The sequence below is a fragment of the Nannospalax galili genome, unplaced genomic scaffold, assembly GCF_000622305.1.
Source record: "Nannospalax galili isolate Female #2095 unplaced genomic scaffold, S.galili_v1.0 scaffold229, whole genome shotgun sequence".
Taxonomy (NCBI): domain Eukaryota; kingdom Metazoa; phylum Chordata; class Mammalia; order Rodentia; family Spalacidae; genus Nannospalax; species Nannospalax galili.
This window is the reverse complement of record NW_008360328.1, coordinates 3,080,056-3,100,581: the sequence shown is the minus strand read 5'-3', so window position 1 is coordinate 3,100,581 and position 20,526 is coordinate 3,080,056. Positions and strand designations below refer to the sequence as shown.

General features: G+C 43.4%; 1 protein-coding gene across 1 annotated transcript in view; it reads right to left on the bottom strand.

Annotated features, from left to right (window-relative positions):
• Nucleotides 1-20,526, bottom strand: part of Sorl1 (sortilin related receptor 1) — a 189,418-nt gene that overhangs the window by 126,623 nt on the left and 42,269 nt on the right. Inside the window, exons 6-8 of the mRNA XM_008826021.1 lie at nucleotides 18,837-19,017; nucleotides 5,260-5,361; nucleotides 4,084-4,253 (exon numbers count right to left, since the gene is read on the bottom strand). Coding sequence (XP_008824243.1) covers nucleotides 4,084-4,253; nucleotides 5,260-5,361; nucleotides 18,837-19,017 — 453 coding nt within the window. The remainder of the gene's footprint in view (nucleotides 1-4,083; nucleotides 4,254-5,259; nucleotides 5,362-18,836; nucleotides 19,018-20,526) is intronic.

Here is a 20,526-nt window from a genome sequence, read left to right as displayed (position 1 = left end):
CTGTTTCTTTCCCTTCCTCATATTCCATGTTATCTTTTACTTCCATGCAGAGGCCTTGCCCCTCACAACCCTACATTAGCTGCAGACCAGACTCTCATTTTCCCACCTTGACTTGCCCTGGAACAACTAATCTCACAGTATTCTCTTCTGAAACAGTCCATTTTCTTCCATCTTGTCCTCACCAGCCCTTCCCAAGCACATCTCTCCCTCCTTCCTGTGTGCCTTGGGCTGAGACTTGTCAGGCAGTTCACCAGATACCTCTTCAGACATACGCCCCCCCCCGCCCCCCGCCAGGCAAAATTCACACAGGCATCCATTCCCACCACCTAAGCCAAATGTTCCTCCTTAAGTTGCCCCCAGGGGTCTGCCATGTGGTTAGCACATTAGTTCCTATAACAAGTCGTACAACTGGCTATGGCTTTCCATGAGATTCCTACAAGCACATCCCACATATACCAGCGTAATCCCCTATTAAGAGTTCTTTCTCCATTTCTTTAAGGAAATTAGAACCAATTCCTCAGCACCACACTGTCCTACTTAGTTCAGAGAATGGTTCGTTTCAAATACCACAGAAGCTTATTCTAAACTAGCCTACCCACATCATCTGCTAACTTACCCTTATCTCATTTCATCTGGTTGAGGCTGAGTCACAAAAGATAAAGTGTCACTGAACTGAGCACATCTGAACCCCTGCTACCCTGAGATAAAATTTGAGGAGAATTAAGAAGAACCTGAAAAGGATGTTGGCCTACAACTCTTAACGTGAATTTATTTTGAATTTCTCAAGTAGACAGTACAATCTGGCAGTGTAAGAGGAAACTGTCACAAGTAAAGGGCAGTCTTTATGTTTGAAGTGGCCCTAGAATCACACAACTGAGGTCACTACTTCCTTGGAAGTCCTCTTCTCCAGGCCATGGCACCCACACTGCCCTACCATGAGGGATTCATCTGAATATCTGAGGGAGAGAACATAAGCAAGCTGCACTTCGTTCAACAGAGAGGGACATCTCCAAAGGACGGGAAATTCAAAGGGTCAGGGGAAGAGCTGGGGGACAACAGTTCATGAGCTAAATTTAAAAAGTAAAGTCTGTTATTCACCTACAAAAAGGAATAAGGTTCTAACATATAGTCCATGTGGATGAATCTGAATACATGCTAAAAGAAGCCAAACACAAAGGCCACATATTAATGTATGAGTCCACGTATATCAAATATTGAGAAAAAGTAAATCCAGAGACAAAAATTGGATTGATGGTTGCCAGGGGCTGGGAGAAGGGGATAGTGGGAAGGAAATGCCCAATGGGGATGGGACTTCCTCTTGGAGAAATGAAAACATTTTAGAACTAGAAAGAAGTGGTATATGCACAACACTACACACTAAAATCCACAATATGAACTAAGTCATTGAACTGTTCACTTTAAGTGGTTAAGTCTGTATCATGTGACTCTCATCTTAATAAGTTCTTTTGGAAAACAAAAGAACAATGATTTAAAAAAAAAAAAAAAGACACAGGAGGGGCTCAATGGTTAAGAGCTCTGACTGCTCTTGAAGAGGACCTGGGTTCCATGCCCAGGACCCACATGGCAGCTAACAACTGTCTCTAACTCCAGTTCCAGGTGATCCAACGCCGTCTTCTGACCTCTACAGGCCTCTACATTGCACGACACAGGTGTGCTTACATACATGCACATAAAATTAAAAAATTTTTTAAGACATAGGAACCAGCCTGAAGAATCCATGAGTTGCCACCATACAAATCAGGACAAGGTGAACAGTTAAGGAACCATAAGCAAGAAGCATTCATAACACATCAAACAATAAAAATTTCCTAGTTTGTATCAGGGGGAGAAGCAGGATGAACAAACACACAAACAAAGGAGAGAAATAAGAGGTGGAAAAGCACAAAGTTTAACACTTAAATATCTATCTACCAGGCAAGTCTGCCCTAAGAAATCCAAACCTGAACTCACAACTTCTCATCCTTCCCTCAGCCCTCCCTGCCTCTCCATGACAGCCACTGTCCTGCAATGGCTCAGGCCAGGCAATATTGGTCCTCCCAGGTCCTCGTCACATGCCCTTCATTGCCCAACCCATCAGCAGATTGCAGCCTCTGTTTCACAATACCTTTAGAATCTGACTATTTCTGCAATCTGCAATGCAACCACACTGAGTGCAGTCGACACCAATCCCAGATGGCCTGGATCTCTACATTTTCACAATCAGACTTCCTGTTCCTACCCTGTCCCTAAGCAGCCAAACCTCCTCTCAGCATTAAGGATACCTTCTATCAAAAATAAGGCACACAGGCATTCACTTGAAATTATTTATTCTACTATCCATTTATGTGTTCTGCACTTTTCTTGATATAATGTGTCTTAGTTTGTTTCTCCATTGCTATGACAAAACACTCTGATCAATACCAACTTGGGGAGGAAAGGGTTTATTTATCTTACATCTCCCAGGTCACAGTTCATCAGGGAGCCCACAATAGGAACTCAAGGCAGGAACATGGAGGCAGGAGCTGAAGCACAGGCCATGGAGGAATGGCCTCTTACTGGCTTGCTTCCCTGGCCCTTGTTCAACCTGCTTTCATATGCAACATAGGCCCACCTGCCCAGGGGTGGCACCACCCACAGTGGACTGGGCCCTCCTACCTCACTCAACAATCAAGATGCCCCATGGACATGCACAAGCCAGTCCAATGAAAGCAATTCCAATTGAGGCTCCCTCAATCCAGGTGTGTCAAGTTGACACTAAAGCTATCCAGCACATAATGCGAGTCACAATTTTTTAAAATAGGAAAATAATTAACACAGTAAGTCAGATGAAGCCTATCTTAGCTGTTAGGAAAATTAAAGTTTTCTGCCTGCCCTTGAAGGCCCTACACTGTTTCAGTCTGCTCTCTGGAATCCTGCCCTCTTCTCTTTCCCTTCCTTCAGCAACTGAAAGCTGTTCCTCAGGCACAATGCTCCAGTCACACCTCAAGTCTCTGTATGAAGCCCTGCCTGCTGGGTTCTCCTCTGGTTGTCTGCCTGGCTCCTTCCCTCAGACACTTGCTCAAATGCCGCCCTCCTGGAACAGCCTATCTAGGGCACCACTCTCAGAACTGCATGCCCTTTGTCTTGCTTTATCTTTCTTCCCAGCAGAGTACACGTTCATATTCTGTCTCCCCTGCCTTGAACAAAAGCTCCACAGAGTGGGAACATTGGTCTGATTTTACCTTGTTGTCTACATGACTTCACTGGGATACCTAGAACACACTCCTAGCCCAAAGCACCAATGTTCTGTACAATGAATTTGTGTTTGAATGACTGTCTAGCACAAGGAGAGGCAGTGGTCAGTGGGCACATGTCCTAGCACCTGGTAGTCATGGCCCCAGGGCAGGCCTCACCCCAGACCAGTCAGCCAGCTTCACCCAGGCAGTTCTTTCCAGGAGCAGAGTGTGAATACTGCCATAGCCACGCATATTAAAAAGTTTGGAATAAATACATTTATAGCACTGAAAGAGCTTAAGAATCTGCTTATCCCTCCCAAATCCCAACTGTTCACAAGCCTGTGAATGTCGTACTCACAAAATACCCAGGACTAGGGGTATACAACAGCCCTCCACTTGTGACTTCCAGATAAAGAAGCAACAACTCTCAGGCCTTTCTATAAATCACCACCTTATAATCACCTCTAAAAAAGAGTCACAATGTCAAAGAGTCTCACAGCCACATATGCCTATGTTCCCTGACATGATGGTATCTTCCAAGTGTTCTTTATCATGGGCTCCAAGACCATAAAATCGGGTAACTGAATCATGACAGCCCATAGGAATACTTAACAGAGTAGCTGCAGTCTTAAATGTTACCTAGAACAGTAGCTCTCGGTCTTGGCTATACAGAAAACCACCTGGGGAGAACCTGGACCAGACACTGGACCAATGCAATTCCAATCTGTGGGCACCAGAGCTGGGAATGGTAGGCACTTGGAAAGCACCTTAAGTGAGGCCACATGTGCAGCTAACAGTGCAAGGCACTGAGGTAAGGAGTGGCCTCATTGACCCAAGAAGACAGGGGAGGAGGCCGCAGTCTCCTTACCTCACCAGGGTGTCACTGCCGGCTCCTCCTGGGCTGTAATACAGGATGTTCTCCAAGGACAGGGAGAATTTTAACCCCTCTGCCTCTGAGATGTATAAGTTAGTGCGGTTGTTGCTATGGCTGACACACACGAACACCTGATCCTCTGAGGCATCTGCGATGTAATATTCCTTTGGAATCCAAAGTCAGGAAACACACAAGTAAAAAAAAAAAAAAAAATTTAAAAAAATTAACACCTTGTGTATTTTTTATATACAGATGAAAGCAATAACTTCCAAATGTCACAGTGATGAAAGCAGATGTAAAGGCCACAGAGAGGGCCCAACCTACGTAAGGAAGCTGTAATGATTTTCCAACTACCTAAGGCTGGTCTGAAGATGGAGTCTGCTGGCAAAGTCAGAGAAAAGAATGGGTCTCTGACCTCCATAAATGACCTAGAAACCTCTTTTTCATAATAACATCTCCCCATTTTCCCCAGGTGACCTTTTGTTAGCACAAAGCACAATATAGATTAACACAATTTTATTTCCTTTTCTTTTCCTACAGAGATATTATAGGAAGGCAGAACCCATAGAACCTAGCAAAGAGCTGCTAATCATGTTCTTATACCCCTGGGCTACTAATGACCTACCAAACCAACTGCTTATATCAAGAGGCCTTCCAAAGCAACCTCCTCTCTATGGTCATTACCCTGATGATGCATACTGATCTTTCCTAGCAATCTGTGTGTGCTAATACTTGAATACATTCAAGCTCTGACTATGTTCTTTTTTGGTCTTTCCAACATGTCTATTTCTACAAGGCAGCACGCAAATCTATCCGCTGTTGGAACCTAGCTATCTGCAAGGAATACAGCAGGTTGTTAATAAGTAAGTGCTATGCACAAGTCTCCCATTCCTTCAGGACTAGCACATGAGGCCACTCTCTCTGGTGCCAACCCCTCTGCCAATCCTACTCAAAGAAAGTAAATGATCCTGTTTAGCTCCACTTCAAACAGAGAAGCAGTCAACAGCAGACCAACAAGCCCAGAGCATGATATTTCTCTCCAAAGGTGCCTCTGGAGAGTGGCTTCAGACAGCCTCTGTAAAATGTCCACGCCAGCAGGACATTCCCTCCCTCCAACCTCTGCATAGAGACAGTAAGACTTCTTCCCACCCTCCAGCAGACCCCACTCACGTTAATAGGATGTCTTGTGACAAACTGAGCTGCTCTCATAGGTTTCCGACCAAAGGAGACCCAGAGCTGGACAGAGGACTGCTGCTGACTCCCCAAGAGATGCTGCCAAGGAATAGAGAGAAAAATTAATTGTGACAGATAATCACCACTCAAAACACAGGGAAAGAGAAAAAAGTCAGACCCCTTCAGTTCCAGTGAAAACACTGAACAGAATTTGTGACTATAGGTCTTTACACAATGTGACTCCTGGGCTGGACTGTTTCACCCTGGACACCTTGTCTTTAATACATGCTAGATACTCTGTGGATATCACTTGAAGGGGAAACATGGTGGGAGAAATTAGACTTGGAGAGGGCAATGGAAGCTGCAAATGCTTAAGAAAGAGTGGGAGAAAGGGAGTTATGGAACGAGGTTCATGAGAGGCTGAACAGAGCCTGCAACCTCTTCACCAGCTCAGTGAGATCAGCCACACACCATGTACACTTTTCAGCTATTTAGGGCTTACAAAGTCATTTGAGTCATACAGCTTAATTTACAACAAGACTTGAGAGAATCTTCAGTGGTTCTATGTCCCAATCTCTGAACACTTTCCACTGAATAGGCTCTTTGAGTAGAAAATACAACTCTTTGGTAGAACAGAACCACTCAAAATGATGTTGAGTGTACCGTATTACATTTTAGAGATTTTAAGCCACTGCTGGAGTCCTGAAAATGTTGTCATCCTATGCAAATGTAAACCTTCATGAACATATAGAAATACACATATATCAATGAAATATGTATATGTGTGTGTGTTTGTATTTTTTCACTACTTCCAACTTTATTCCTTAAAACAAGGTATTTCTCAATGATACCAAAGGCTTAACATTAGTTGAAAGTTTCAACAGAAGTAATTTAAATGGCCAATAAATATTTTAAAAAGTATTATATGTCCTTAACCATCAGGAAAGTAAGAATTAAAACTGTTTTGAGATTCCATATCACCCTAGTGGGAACAACAATCAAATGCTGGCAAGTGTGTGGAAAAAGAAGAACCCACCTAGTGGTGAGAATGTAGACCAGTGCAACCAACAACAAAAGTCAGTGTGGAGGTTCCTCAAAGTCTAAAAACAAAACTTCCCTATATCCCAGCTAAACCACTTGGGTATATACTCAAACCTAAAACAGCAGAGATACTTGCACATCCATGTTTATAGCTGCAGCAGTCACAACAGCTAAGAACCAGCCTAGGTGCCTATCAACAGATGAACAGGTAAAGAAAACGTGGTATACTTGGAATTTTATCCAGTCCTGAAGAATGAAATCATAGCATCTGCAGGAAAATGTACGCAACTAGAAATGAGCACTCAGAATGACAAATACCACATTTTTCTCTCACATCTGCACTCTAAACTGTGTGTGTGTGTGTGTGTGTGTGTGTGTGTGTGTGTGTGTGTGTGATGAAAGAGGTAGAAAGGGAACTCTGAAAGGTGAGAAAAATGATCTTAAGGGAGGGAGGACAACATGAAGAGTAAGGGACTACATGGAGACTTTCCCACCTTTCAGCAGATGTGGAAGCAAAAGGGGTCTATTTGGGTGGAAGAAGGGAACCAGGAAGAGAAAGGCAGGAGGGCAGGGTGCAGGGGGTGAATATGGATGAAGTATTGACATTTGTGTATGAAAATGCTGTAATGAAACCTACTTGCATGTTAACGTAAAAAAAATTTAAAAAAATAGAAAAGAAACCAGAAGAAAGCTTCAACGATTATTCACACAGAGGTTTGGGAACAGAGAATACACATCAAGGGCCACTCTCACCACACAAGTAAAAAAATCACAGACCACTACTAATAATTTTTTTTTAATTCTCAAAATGCATCTTTTCTTTGCTTCTAAGAGAATTATTCCTACACCAAAATAACTCAGGTTCATCCTAAGGTATTCTTAAAGAATTATTGAATTATTTTACTGTCACCAAGAAAAATATTAGCAACTAAACCATGACACACTATTGATTGTACAATATATTATAAGGCTCTGGTGCTTTCCTTAATAAACCACAAGTATTCTGTTATTTGGCTTTGTTTTTATTGTCATTAGTAAGCCCTACCCATGGAAAAGATTCAATGGTATAGATCAATGCAAGGCAAGATGCAGAAGTTCTGCTCCCGCCCCCCTCCTCTCCTCCCATTCCACCTTCCAGGTCTACTGGCAGACAGCTCCTGGCACATCTGCACCAGCACACACAAACACACTAGTAACAGTAACAGACAATACTGTGGCTTCCCCAACATTTAGCACTCCGGCCCTCCTGAACAACAGGAGCCTCACTACTACCCAGAGTGAAAGATCCCCATTCTGTGTGTTCTCCCCAGCTCTTTGTAGTCACATGGTCAAGTCCTGCTTAATGAGAAGCCAAGAGAGGTGTGCTAGATTTCTAGGAAAGCTACTTAAAGACACTGACTCAGCTAGCTAGGAACTGCTTTGGCCATTCTGGGTTTCCATAATCTTCCTAACTGTGTAAGAACTCAAAGGCCAGTGAGGACACACTGGCAAATAACTCCTCAGGATGGTGGACTTGGGAAGATTGGAAGATGGAAGGAAATAGGGACACCAGGCTTAGCTTGCTTGCCTACCAGAGGCAGCAGTGCAAAGAGTCAGAGCACATATCTTGGCTGTCTCTTTTATTTCTAATCTGTTCCCAGCAGCCTAAGATTCCAGATTAGTATGTGCATTTTAACTTTTTGCATAAAAATGGGACAAGATAGAAACACTACTGTGAAACTTTTTCATAGTGTATATCTTGCCAATCTACAATTTGGCTTTTTATCATAAATCATGTATCTTAGGCACCTTTCCATTTAACAGCTCTTGATGGGCATTTAGGTAATTTCCAGAAGCACTCCAAAAAAAAAAAAAAACACTCTAGGTATATATTACTTCTTTCAGAATTGCACAAAGCATTCTAACAGGATGCTTAAGTTAAAATATTTTTTTCCCCTGAGATACTACCTCATGTAACCCATATATATATACTGAGACATACTATATAACTGAGAATGGCCTTGAACTCCTGATCCTCCTGCCTTCACCTCCCAAATTACATCATTAAATACAACAATCACAAACCACTACAGTCATTTTTATTTTAAATGATAGGATTAAAGGCATGAGCCACTATACCCAACTTTCAAAACTTTTATTTTTGATTAATATCCTGAAAGACTGTACCCATTAATATAAACAGCAGCAGGTACAACAACTAGGAATTGCTTAAATGTGTTCATCTAGGTTGATTGTACAGAATTTGATACTTTATTTTTAAAAGTAATGAGAGATCAAAGAGAAAATAGGAAATGACATATTCTATTCTTATCAACAAAGATCAAAGGATATTGCAGTGAGCTTATCATCTCTGAGACTCAGAGTGGTACATCCAGAAAAGACTCGGGGTATGAGGCCTCCCAGACTATGTGGTAACACAGGGGAAGTAGCTAAGAGGCACCTGCACTGTGGTGTGACAGTTGATGTTACTTTCTCTTCTGAAACAATGACAAAGCTTCAGTGTCATCACCCACACTAACGTTCCTCACAAGGAACGTCATACATAAAACACAGAAACCCTGCAGTGACCCATGCCTTTCCTCCCACATCATGGTCAATTTTGTCAACTTAATTGCACTAAGAAGCACCTAGAAAATGAGAAAATCTCACCCTTAGGTGTATATATTGGGTATTTCCAGAGAAAATTAACAAAAGGGAGAAGATCCACATTGAATACTGAATACAGAGGCACCATCTCCAGGCTGGAGGCCCAAGTGGAATAAAGAAGGAAAAGGGGGCAAGCCAGATAGTATAGCATTCTCTCTGCCTCCTGGCCACCATGATGTGAGCTGCTCTGCTCCACCACATCCAACCCACCATGATAAATTGAAAGTTCTGAAATCAAAAGCCAAAACAAATCCTTCATGCTTTAAACTATTTCCCTCAGGTACTTTGTCCCAACAATAACAACAACAAAAATCTGATTAGTACATCCCAGATATGCAGGAAGATCACTTAAACCTAGGAATTAAGGACTAGCCTGGATAATATAGCAAGACCTCATCTAACATAAAGCAAGCAAACAAAAAAACATAATTAAAACATAAACATAACATCTGGGATGGGGACACTTCCCCTCTACTGGTTAGCTTTCCTAGTACCAGAAGGTGCTATGTAGGCTGCTGAGGGGGGGGAAAGCCACCAACAGCCTCATCCAGATGTGAACTACAATAATGACCAGCTAGACAAGATATACCCATGGGTACAATAGTGACATGAATGTTATAGGTAACCAACTGCTTTCTGACTGACTTTAAGGCTCACTTCACAGGAGGAAATAGATGCCTAATCCTGTAAATCTGACCAACAACCCATGGTTGGAGAGTTCACAGGCCCCAAGGGTGAATCTACCACTATTATTCTGCTAAATAGACATGGCATCAAATAGTCCTCTATATATGTATCTCTACACCCACATATTGGTGCAGCTCTCAAGTCCTCAGCAGAGAAGCTTCTTTGTCAAGTGGACAGTGGATAGTACAGAAACTCACAACTGCTCAAAATGCAGAGAAAAAGTATCTGTTGAGTGTCCCTCATTAATGAAACAGTTACATCAAACGCTTTCCCTCCAAGATTCATGGAACATTGAGGAAAAAGAGATGAAAAGAGTCAGAGGTCAAGGACTTCTGCAATCAGGAACTAACAGCAGCTATGGTACCTGCATAAGACCTGCACAAGATCAAGCCAGTCAACATTCTAGCAGGATGGGAGAGAGGCTTACCAGCCCCGACCCCTAGCTAAGGAGCTATTGACAGCTGATGGCTTCTGGGGGAGGGAGAGTCAGTTCCTTTAAGGGTGTGGCCTCTGGTAGGTCAACCATACTGCAATGGACAGCTCCACACCCATGAGTATATGGGCAGCGCAAACTAGACATGGTAGGTTATAAAAGAAAAGGAACATGATGAAGTTGAGGGAGTCAGAGAAAGTATGGGGTGGGAGGATATCAGGGGAAGGAATGGGGGAATAACGTGATCAAAATACACAGTATACACGTATGAAGCTCTCAAAGGATTCATAAAAATATTTTTTAATGAAGTAAAAAAATATCCTGAGGGAAATAAAGGGTAGACAGATAGCTAATGGGACTGGTACTTGTAAGTGAAGCTAAAGGTGGAAGGTCGATTAAGAGGTCATATCAAAATTAACTCTTCTTTTGTGCAGGTTAGAAAGGACCACAATAAGTTTACAAAGGTAGTATTAACTGGAAACACTTCCAGAATGGCAGGGAAAGGAGCTGTAAAATTTCACTCACCCACAAAAGCAAGAAAAACACAGACAAAAACTCTCCAAATCAACTTTTTCATAATCCTGACAACTAAATAAAGGTTTGCAAAAACTCCAAGGGGTGTTATTTAAGAACAATGGCTGAATCTTGGCAAGAGTGGTCAACTTTGCTCCATTTCCACTCACCCTACTCCCATCCCCCTCTCTCTAAGTCTGAAGTAGCCATGGAAACACACAGACTCACAGTCATAGCATTAAAGGGACCAGAAGTCTGACCCTGGACAGTACAGAACTCCCAAAATCCAGTTAGAAAACTGTCTCTACTTCACCTGCCTAGTGGCTCATAGGAAAGCCACAGTCTCAGGTCTTATCTATCACCAGACCCTGGGCTAAACAAATAGCCCAATAGCCATCCAGAGTGTTTCAGGAGAACAGTGACTGACAGCTAGCAGTTTAACTGTTTGCAATTGCCAGAGGCAATACTCCCACTTTGAGCTAACCAAAGCTTAAAAAGAAAAACTCAGAAGATAGCCCTAAGAGGCTTTGTTTGAAAAGCTCTGAAAGATTTCTGGGAATCTTTAAGGTCAGGCACACAAAGGTTATTGAGTACCCTGAGGGAAGAACAGAACACTCTGTGTAGGTCTCACCTCCAGCTAACCTGCAGGCTCTGAAAGAGGAAGTGAAGGGGGAGGGCAGCCTTGTAACTTGCCAAAGCACTGGAGGTTTACCCCAATACACCAGAGGCCATTAGGATGTCAAAACACTTCAGGAAATCTCCAACAACTCACTGGCTGCCCACTAAACTAAAGCACAGACACTTCAGTCACTTCACAATAAAGAATACAATCTTTATGGGGTCAGGGCAGGAAACTCAACAAACAGCAATAACAAAGAACAGCCACAAAGACCCAAGGAGTGGGTATGTTTATATCAAAAACTGCTAGATCACAGTAAATGCGTACTTTTCAACAATGAAAAAAAATTCACAAGGTGCCCTAGTTAGCTTTAACTGTCAACTTGACACAGCCTAGAATCATCTGAGAAAAGAAACCTGGATTGAGGAATTTCCTGGATCAGACTGGTCCACAGGCATGTCTATAGGGGATTGCCTTGATTGTGAACTGATGCAAGAGGGCCCACCCACTGTGGGCAGTACCATTCCCTGGGCAGGTGGTCCTGGGCTGTATAAGGAAGGTAGCTAAGCCCAAGCCTGGGAGCAAGGCAGTGTCCCTCCATTGCTTCTGCTTTGAATTCCTGCTTGAGTTCCTGCCCTGACTTCCCTCAATGATGGACTGTTTCCTGAAGCCAAATAAATCCTTCCCTTCCTTAAGTTGCTTTTGGTCAGAGTGTTTTATCACAGCCACTAAAATCAAACTAGAACAAAAGACAGGCCAAGAATGGTGACACACTCATGTAGAGAGGTTGACACCAGAGGATTAAAACCAATCTGGGTTTCACAGTGAGACCCTATCTCACAAACAGAAACAAGAGGCTGGGGATGTTGCTCAGTGGTAGTGTGCCTGCCTGACATACATGAGGGCTTGGCTTCAATTCTCAATATTCTCCCCTACTACACACACATGGAAAATCAAAAGACAAGAAAAATGAGGAATCAATATGAGAAACTGGATTCAGCGACCCATTATTTTCAATGGCCTATAATATAGTGAGACTTTGTCTCAAAAAAAATGAAAAAAACATCTGAGAGGAGATGGAGGAGGGGTCTGAATATGATCAAAATACATTGTATGAAATTCTCAAAGAATCAATACAAATTTTTTATTTTTTATTTTATGTGTATGAGTATATTGCCTGCATGTATATGAGTGTACCCGTGTCGTGCAATGCCAGAGGTCAGAAGAGGGCTTCGGATTCCCTTGGAACTGGAGTTAAGGACGGTTCATAGCCACCATGTGGGTGCTGGGAATCAAACCTCTGCAAGAGCAGTCAGTGTTCTTAACCACTGAGCCCTCTCTCCAGCCCCAACACAAATATTATTTTTAAAAATTTAAAAGAAATTGTGGAAGAAAAGAATTCCAGTAAGAAATGCTGGTAGGGCCATTTGAAAGCAAAATCCTGGTCTACTGTGTTTTTGTTTTTGTTTTTTACAGTTTTGGTTTTATTTATTTTTAAATTTTAATTAATTTTTAATTTCTTTTTGAGATGGGTCTCCTTTTGGCCCCAGCTAGTCTGGAACTCAATATGTAGCCTGGTCTACTATTTTAAAAGGCTGGGGTACTCAGAGGTAGCTGGCTTGCCTGGTTTACTGGAAGGCCCAGACATGTTCTCATGCATCCCACTCAAAGTATAAGAACTCAAAAGAGGGGTTCAGTATCAGATCTGAACTAGCAGAAAGTCATTAGTAAACTTTAAGAAATGTTAATTGTGGGGCTGAAGAGATGGCTCAGTGTTAAGAGTACTTACTGCTCTTGCAGAGAACCTGGGTTCAGTTCTCAGCAACCACCCAGTGGCTCACAACCATCTATAACTCCAATTCCAGGTGACCCAACACACCTCTTACAGTCTCTGTGGAATCCAGGCACACACATGGTATACATACATACAGGCAGGCAAACATTCATACACATAAAATATTTTTTTAAAGAAATGTCACTTCTAGGACCTGGGGTTGCAACGCAATGGTAAATACATTGCCTGGCATGCCCAAGACCCTGAGTTTGATCCCCAGTACCACAAAAATGGGGACCTGGGAGAAGGAGGAAGGGAATACCAACAGTACAATCAACAAATGAGAGGTAGATAAAATGGACTTCAAAATTAAAAGCTTTTGTTAGAAAAAGGACACCAATAAGAAAGTGAAATGACAGACAAGAATATGACAGAAACTATTCACAGCTGACATGTCTTATGTGTTGGGTCCACACACAAAGATGAACTCAACATTTTCAAGTCACAAGTCTTATATTTCAGATCCATACATAAAGATGAACTCAGAAATAGAAAGATAATTCAGTTTTAAAATGGAAAAAGGATTTGAACAAAAATATGTCCAGAGAACGCAAATAAATGGCCAAGAGGCTCATGAAAAGAAGGTCAGCATCACTAGACATTAGGAATTGAAAGTCAGAACCACAATGAAATGCCATGTCACACTTAATGCAGTGGCTATAATAAAAAAGACAGGCACTAGCAAGAATGTGGAGAACTTGGAGGCTGGAGAGATGGCTCAGTGACTAAGAGCACTGACCACGCTTGCAGAGGACCCAGGCTCAATTCCCAGCACCCACATGGTGGCTAACAACTGTCTGTACCTCCAGTTCTAGAGGCATTTGGGAGATCAGTAACATTCAAGATATTTGAATGGCTTTAATATTGGAAAGATGTCACTCTGCCTCTAGCAGAAGTAACCACTTAGGGAGGCCTAGAACCAGAACTTTCAGTATAATGCCTTTGATTTGTCAAGACTTATGCCTGATGTGGCTAAAATAGTAACAAGGGTTAGCAAGCCTTTTCTGTAAAGATCCAAACACTATGCTCTGAAAAGCTTCCTGACTGTGTGCAGCTTTTCAGTCTTGCCACTATGGCAGCCAGAGATCACCAGTCAGCTAATGAGTATTGCTTCACTCCAATAAGACTTTATTTATAAAAGCAAGTGGAGAGCCACTGTCTGGCAGTGCCTCCTCTAGAACACAGTGTCTGCATCACAAAAGCTGAATGGCTACAACCCCTATAAGGACAAAGAAGAGACTTCACCGAACCTTATGGCTACCCATTTATGCAAGAAATGCCTGAACTTGGGTTGCACCATCATCTGGGATCCAGGCTGTAAACGAGCTTCTGATCATCACCCACCTCAGTCCTTTAGGCAGCCACTATTACCTACTAGGAAGAACCTAACTATTGTACATTAACATATGTTGTTGAATGTTGTCCTCTGAACCTAACAACCATTGCCATCTTCATTAGAGCACCTGGAACTACTTGCAAGAGACCCTCAAGATCAGACGTGTTGACTCCTAACGTTCCCTCAGTGAAGGAGGAATTGTGGAAGGTCAGACCCTCACCTGAGACTTCCACCACTGGCTCCTGTACCTCCCTCCCAGCTGTAAGAAACTCTGCCTCCGCTGCACGTGTTCTCAGGAGGTGCTAGAGTACATGGAAGGTAGAAAATTAAATGACGAGGGGGCTCCATGCAGCTATGGGGAAATCATGGGGAGACCTTCCAGCAATGCCGCAGTCTGGGAGGTTACCCATGCTCCTGTAGGTAAGCCTAATAAAGTCATTGGTTCACCAAGCTAGACATGAGTGGAATCATACTTTGGTATGATTAGTGCCCCAGCTGGAGTGAGTAGATGTCTGCTCATGTCTTCTCCAGACAATTCATACAGCACCAAGCTTACAGATCACTAAAGCATCTCATTCTTTTTTGCATGACCTTATCATTTTGATGTAGACTAACAAAACTCTTGAACATTGTGCTGAAAAGCAAGGAACAAAAATTAAACTCAGAATATGAAAGCAAAGGGGCATCAGATAGAAAGCACATATGCAGCCAGGACACAGCCTGGGGACCCAACAGCACCAGTTATAGTTCAAAACTCTGACAGCTGTACCCACGCGGACTAAAAGAGGAATTCTTATACTTATGCAATCATTTGTGGTGCTGGAAGAAAGCACAAAACTTAATCATTCAAATTCAACTATCTGGAGTTTTAAAATTAGTTCCTTTGATTTTCCAAATTTGATTTTAGAAGTTTTGACTTGAATCCATTTAACAATCAAGCCTGTTGGAATTCCCCAAATCCAGGCAGCCTTGGAACTAAAAAGACCCCAGATGAAAAGCAACACGAGGCAGCATCGCCCCTCCTACTGGAAGGCTTAACAGACCCAGGTAACATTTGCTTATTCTTGTGGTTTAGTGATAATTCAATAAAAAAGGAGGAAAACACCATTTCATCTCCCACTGCTGGTTATGTTTCTCTTCTCATCAATCCATCCTTTGAGAAATGTTCTGTTGACAGTATAACTGGATATTGTATGAAGCTTCGAGAGACAGAAGACCTTGGGCACTTTTTCTTGTGTGTGTGTGTGTGTGTGTGTGTGTGTGTGTGTGTGTGTGTGTGTGTGTGTCTGTGTGTGTGTGTACACATCCATGTCTGTCTCTGTATGAATATATGCCACGTTTGTCTCTGTATGAATATATGCCACGTTTGTGCAAATGCCCACCCAGGCCAAGAAGAGGGCATCAGAACCCCTGGAGCTGGAGTGATAAGCAACTGTAAGCCGCCCAACAAGCGTGCTGGGAACAAACCTCAGGTTCCTGAAGAGCAGCAAGCACTGCTCACTGCCGAGCCATCTCTCCAGCTCCCTTGGGGCACTTTCTTCAACTCTGCTAATTCTCTGGGATGCTAGGGGGAAAATATTTTGAGCCTACAAGGTGCATTTGTAATATCTGTCCCTGTTCAATGCTGCTGCAGGTGTTCCTAAGACCCCAGTGTGGTCCTGGCACATCTTACCTAGAACTATAGGCCTCAAGCCACACCAGGACCTGGAGAGACAGCATGACTAATGCTCTACTAGATCCACCCTCACTGTAGAGTCCCAGAAGCCCAATAACGCAATACTAACTGCATTAGTCAGACGACCTCACCATGACAGATACCAGAAAAAAAAAAAAAAAAAAAAAACCTCAAAGGAGGATGGTTTATTTAGGCTCACGGTTTCAGAGGTTTTATTTTGCTGCAGCAAGGAGAACAGAGCAAAAACAGAATTCACATCATAGCGAAGAGAAAACAGACAGAGAAGACCTGGTTTATGTTTCTTCCTCTTTTATCTCTTCTGGGGCTGGATAGTGCCACCTGCTTTCAGAGCATGTCTCCCCTAGTTAATCAGCTCTGGATACGCCCTCACAGACACACCTAGAGCTGTGCTTACTAGTCTCCTAGGCACCTCATAGTGAAATCAAGTTCTCCAGATGTTCCATCCCATATCTCACCAACTTTTTTTTAAAGTGTACTTGTCTAGTTTTTAAGTTACATGGTCAAAGGCCACTTTTGCTCAACTCTACGGTGTATCTCCTGAAATTTGTGCAAGACCCCAGGGATAACATCAGTGACCATCAAAACAGACATAACCCCTGATTTCACGAGTGGCCAGGAGTAATAGGAACTCTCTAGGCACTCTGAAGACCAGTTGTGTCTGTTATACACTGGAGTAGAGCACAGGCAGCTCCAACAGGGAGCTATTCTACCTTAAACTCTTGGGTGAAATCTAGGATCGAGAGAAAGGCACATCAGTCATGCACCTAAGGCCGCACACAGGAGAACATGAGGCTAAGCCAAGGAAGCTGTTCTGTGTTTGAGAACTGAAAAATTAAAACCATGCAGTAACACCAGGTCAGAAGAATTCAAACAGAAAAGGCTCATAACCACAGAAGAGCTATAGATAAGATGTTAGACTACAACAGAACTCAGGACTATAAAATTTGGGTCACAAAGTATCAATGTTTGGCCTGGTTTCCACTTGTGTGAGTTTCTATCAACTCACCCCTGTGTGTGTGTATAAAAGCAAGGCAGGCAAAGCAAGAAGGGAAAGATCTAGTGTCTGTGGGTCGATGCAAACAGAAAAGATGGCCAGAGGTCAGTGGTTTTAATAAACATTTTGTGGGTCAGCAAGATTACTCAGCAGTGAAGGTGCTTGCCACAAAGTCTGAAGACCTGAGTTCAATCCCCAGGATCCACGTAATGGAAGGAGATCAGTGACTCCCACAAGTTGTCCTCTGATCGTCATATGTGCACACACATATTCCAAAATAAGTAAATGCAATAAAAAATTTAACAAAACAAAGTAAAAATAACATTTTTCTAGGCGGTCACCTGAACCAGCTCTTCTCTTTCTGGCCTTCCCGCCTGCTTTCCCTGCTAGCAAGGGTCTCTCTCAACTCTAGGAGTCTGCCAGGGCTTGACATGCTTCTGCTTGCCCTGATACCCACTGAGGACATAACTGAACCTAGAGGAAAACACTCCATCCAACGTCAGTCCTTAAGTTAGCAGGGGCAGGAAGCAGGGCCACCTCCCAGGTACCAGAGGCTGTTTGGTAAGGAAGGCAGTGGCCCCAGTAAGAAGCAAGGCAGCAGCTCCCAGGAACAGCGGCCAGCCATGCTCCAGCCAGAACCTGCTTTGCCCCTTTGCACAGAATGATAGCGTGAACTCAACACAGTGGCATAGGGAGGCCTGTTAAATAATCCACTCTGGTTTGAAATGAGCAAGCCTTCCATTTCAGCATCTGGTTCTAGCACCAAACCAAGGAGAAGATTCTCCCCAAAGGCTGAGAGTTAAGCTACTTACTGACAGATGGAAACTTAATTACTGCTTTTCTTTGAGCATTAACTCCCACTAGCCAATGACTACCCATCTTATTAGCTGTGTAAATGAAAGTTCTCCCAAAATCTCAAGAAATGGGAAGGAAAAATGAAAGGAAACCAGGTGATGGGATTCAAAGAAACAGCCACCAAGCCCTTACTTCTGTGTTCTTGTCTTTGGGTTTACAAGGAAGACTGTCTTTAGGGCTAGCTCAGTTGGTAAGGTTCTTGCTGCACAAGTAGAAGGACCCGAGTTCCAATCCCCACACTGATAATTCAGCTTATTGCCCCTTTCCCTCATCTGTATCAGAAAATTCATAGTCTTATGAATCTAATAAGTATTGGCCTCAACACACACCACACACCACACACACACACACACACACACACACACACACATCAGAGTGGTACATATATCTACAGTCCTGGCTCTGGGGAGAGACAGGAGGATCCTTAAAGCTCACTAGCCAGCAAGCCTAGCTCAATCAGTGAGTTACCGTTCAGTGAGAGAAACAGAGAGACGCTGCCTCAAAAAATTAGGTTGAGAACAAATGAAGAAGACACCTGACATAAGCCTTTCACCTCCATACACTGGTGCACACACATACATACCCACACACATACATACATGTACCACACACAGATACAGATGCACATAAAATACTACACACTCACACAGAAAAAGAAATTCTTCTTTGTCAAGGCTCCTTGACTACCAGGCAATAACCAAATTCCTAGAGTCTCCTGACACTCTGAGTGCCTGTCCTAAACTTCTCACTCTGACCTCCCAGCATCTTTCAAGTCCTTCTGTAATGTTTACGGATGCCCAGGATGCTCAGCCAAGCGACTCCAAACACATCATGCAGTCACTTTCACGCAAACTCACTGAATGGATAGCAGATCTTACACAAGAACTGATGAAGCAGTTTATTGAGTGTGTTCAACTCACCACCACCTTTGTAGCAAACATGTATTTGTCCCGAAGCTGAAAGTCCCTCACTTCCTCCAGGATCACTTCCTGGTTTTCCCGGGACTGGAAGAAATCTGTACTGCGGATCACCGTGGAAAAGCCAGAGGGTTCGTGCCGCTCAATATAGATGGTGTTTGGCTGGTCATAAGGGTCAATTCCCCTGGAAGGAAAACAGAAATGTTATCATTCCCCTGTTTAATCACTGGAGGTATGGAGGCTTTGTGCTCAGGATCTAAGGCCTCTTGGTACCAGCTACAAATGATACTCTCTGTGCCTCAAGTAGAGTCTTGGTTATTCCCTAGCTCAGTATAGAAGCAAGGGAATTGCCACTTTGGGTGTTTTATGCGGCTATGGCTGTTTCCAAAGCAAACTGTGGCCCTGCCTGTTAAAAGGAGAAAAAGCTGGAGGGGAATGGTTCCAAATAAATAAGCAATGGCTGCTGCAGGCACTTGGCAAGGTCCTGGCCTGAAGCTAGGGTCCTCAGCAGATGAAGGCAGCTCCCTAAGGTGCTGTAGCTTCAAAAACACAGCACATTGGGAACCTCTGAGCCAAGAGCTCTGTCCCCTGGATTCTGCCCTGCCTGTCCCCTGCTGACGTCACTGAACCATGCCATCCCGAGTTTTCCTGCCAGTACGTTTCGTGTCCCATGAGGTGCCTGCTTTGCCAACAGACTGGATGTCCCTGAAAGAGGGAGGACAACGCTTGCCTTCTATGCTTTTCCAAACACCCCTGTGCAGAAGTACCCTCTGTACAAACTCCGGTCCCAACTAAATCCTACTCTCCCCTGAGGTCACATTCAAGTCCCCATCCCCCAAGAAGTCCACTCCAATGCTCCTGTTCCCCCCCAATATTAGCCACACATCTATATAGCCTTCAAGGCTTTTATACAAGTTTTAACTCAAATACCATATACAAGTACTGAGGCCAGGTGAATTTTGGAATCAGTCTCATTACACTACAATGATCTCTTTTACACACTGTATCTCATGTATTTATTCAAGTTTCTTGGATACAGCACATGGACTCAGAGAGGCTATGTCTTGCGTTTCTTTTACTACCGTTGGGATAATAGGACCCCTGGCTGAAGAGATGCTTGCTGCATTGGCTGCATGGACCACAACTAAATATGCTAATCCCAACTGCAGCTGCAGGATGAAAGATCAGACTAATGTCCCCAAAGAAAGCCCCACCCAGCAGCTGGGAAGACCACTTGATCTGTCCAGCCTTCCCTACATTTACAAGAACGCCAAGGGCAGCAGATCAGCAAATGGAAAATTAACCGGGAAGTGAGGAAAAGAAACCCACAGTCGACCTGCAGAGATGACTCAGGCATTAACTGAATGCGTCACTTATGCCTGTGTACAGTTCCAAATGCCCCATGGTACTCAGTACAATGGAGGTGATCATTTCAAAGTCCTCAAGATGGATTGTCAAGGGCATGTTCATCAAAGGAAACAATCAGGCTTTTTAAAAAGGAAAAAGTAGGGCTGGGGACATGACTCAGTAAAGTGCCCGTTGGGTAGGCACAGGATCTGAGTTCAGAGCCCCAGTACCCATATAAAAAGCAAGGTGCGATGTCCTATAATCCTTGCACTGGTGAGGTGCAGACCGGAGGATCCCTGGGGCTGGCTGACTGGCCAGCCCAGCCAACCAGTGAGCTCCAGGTTTA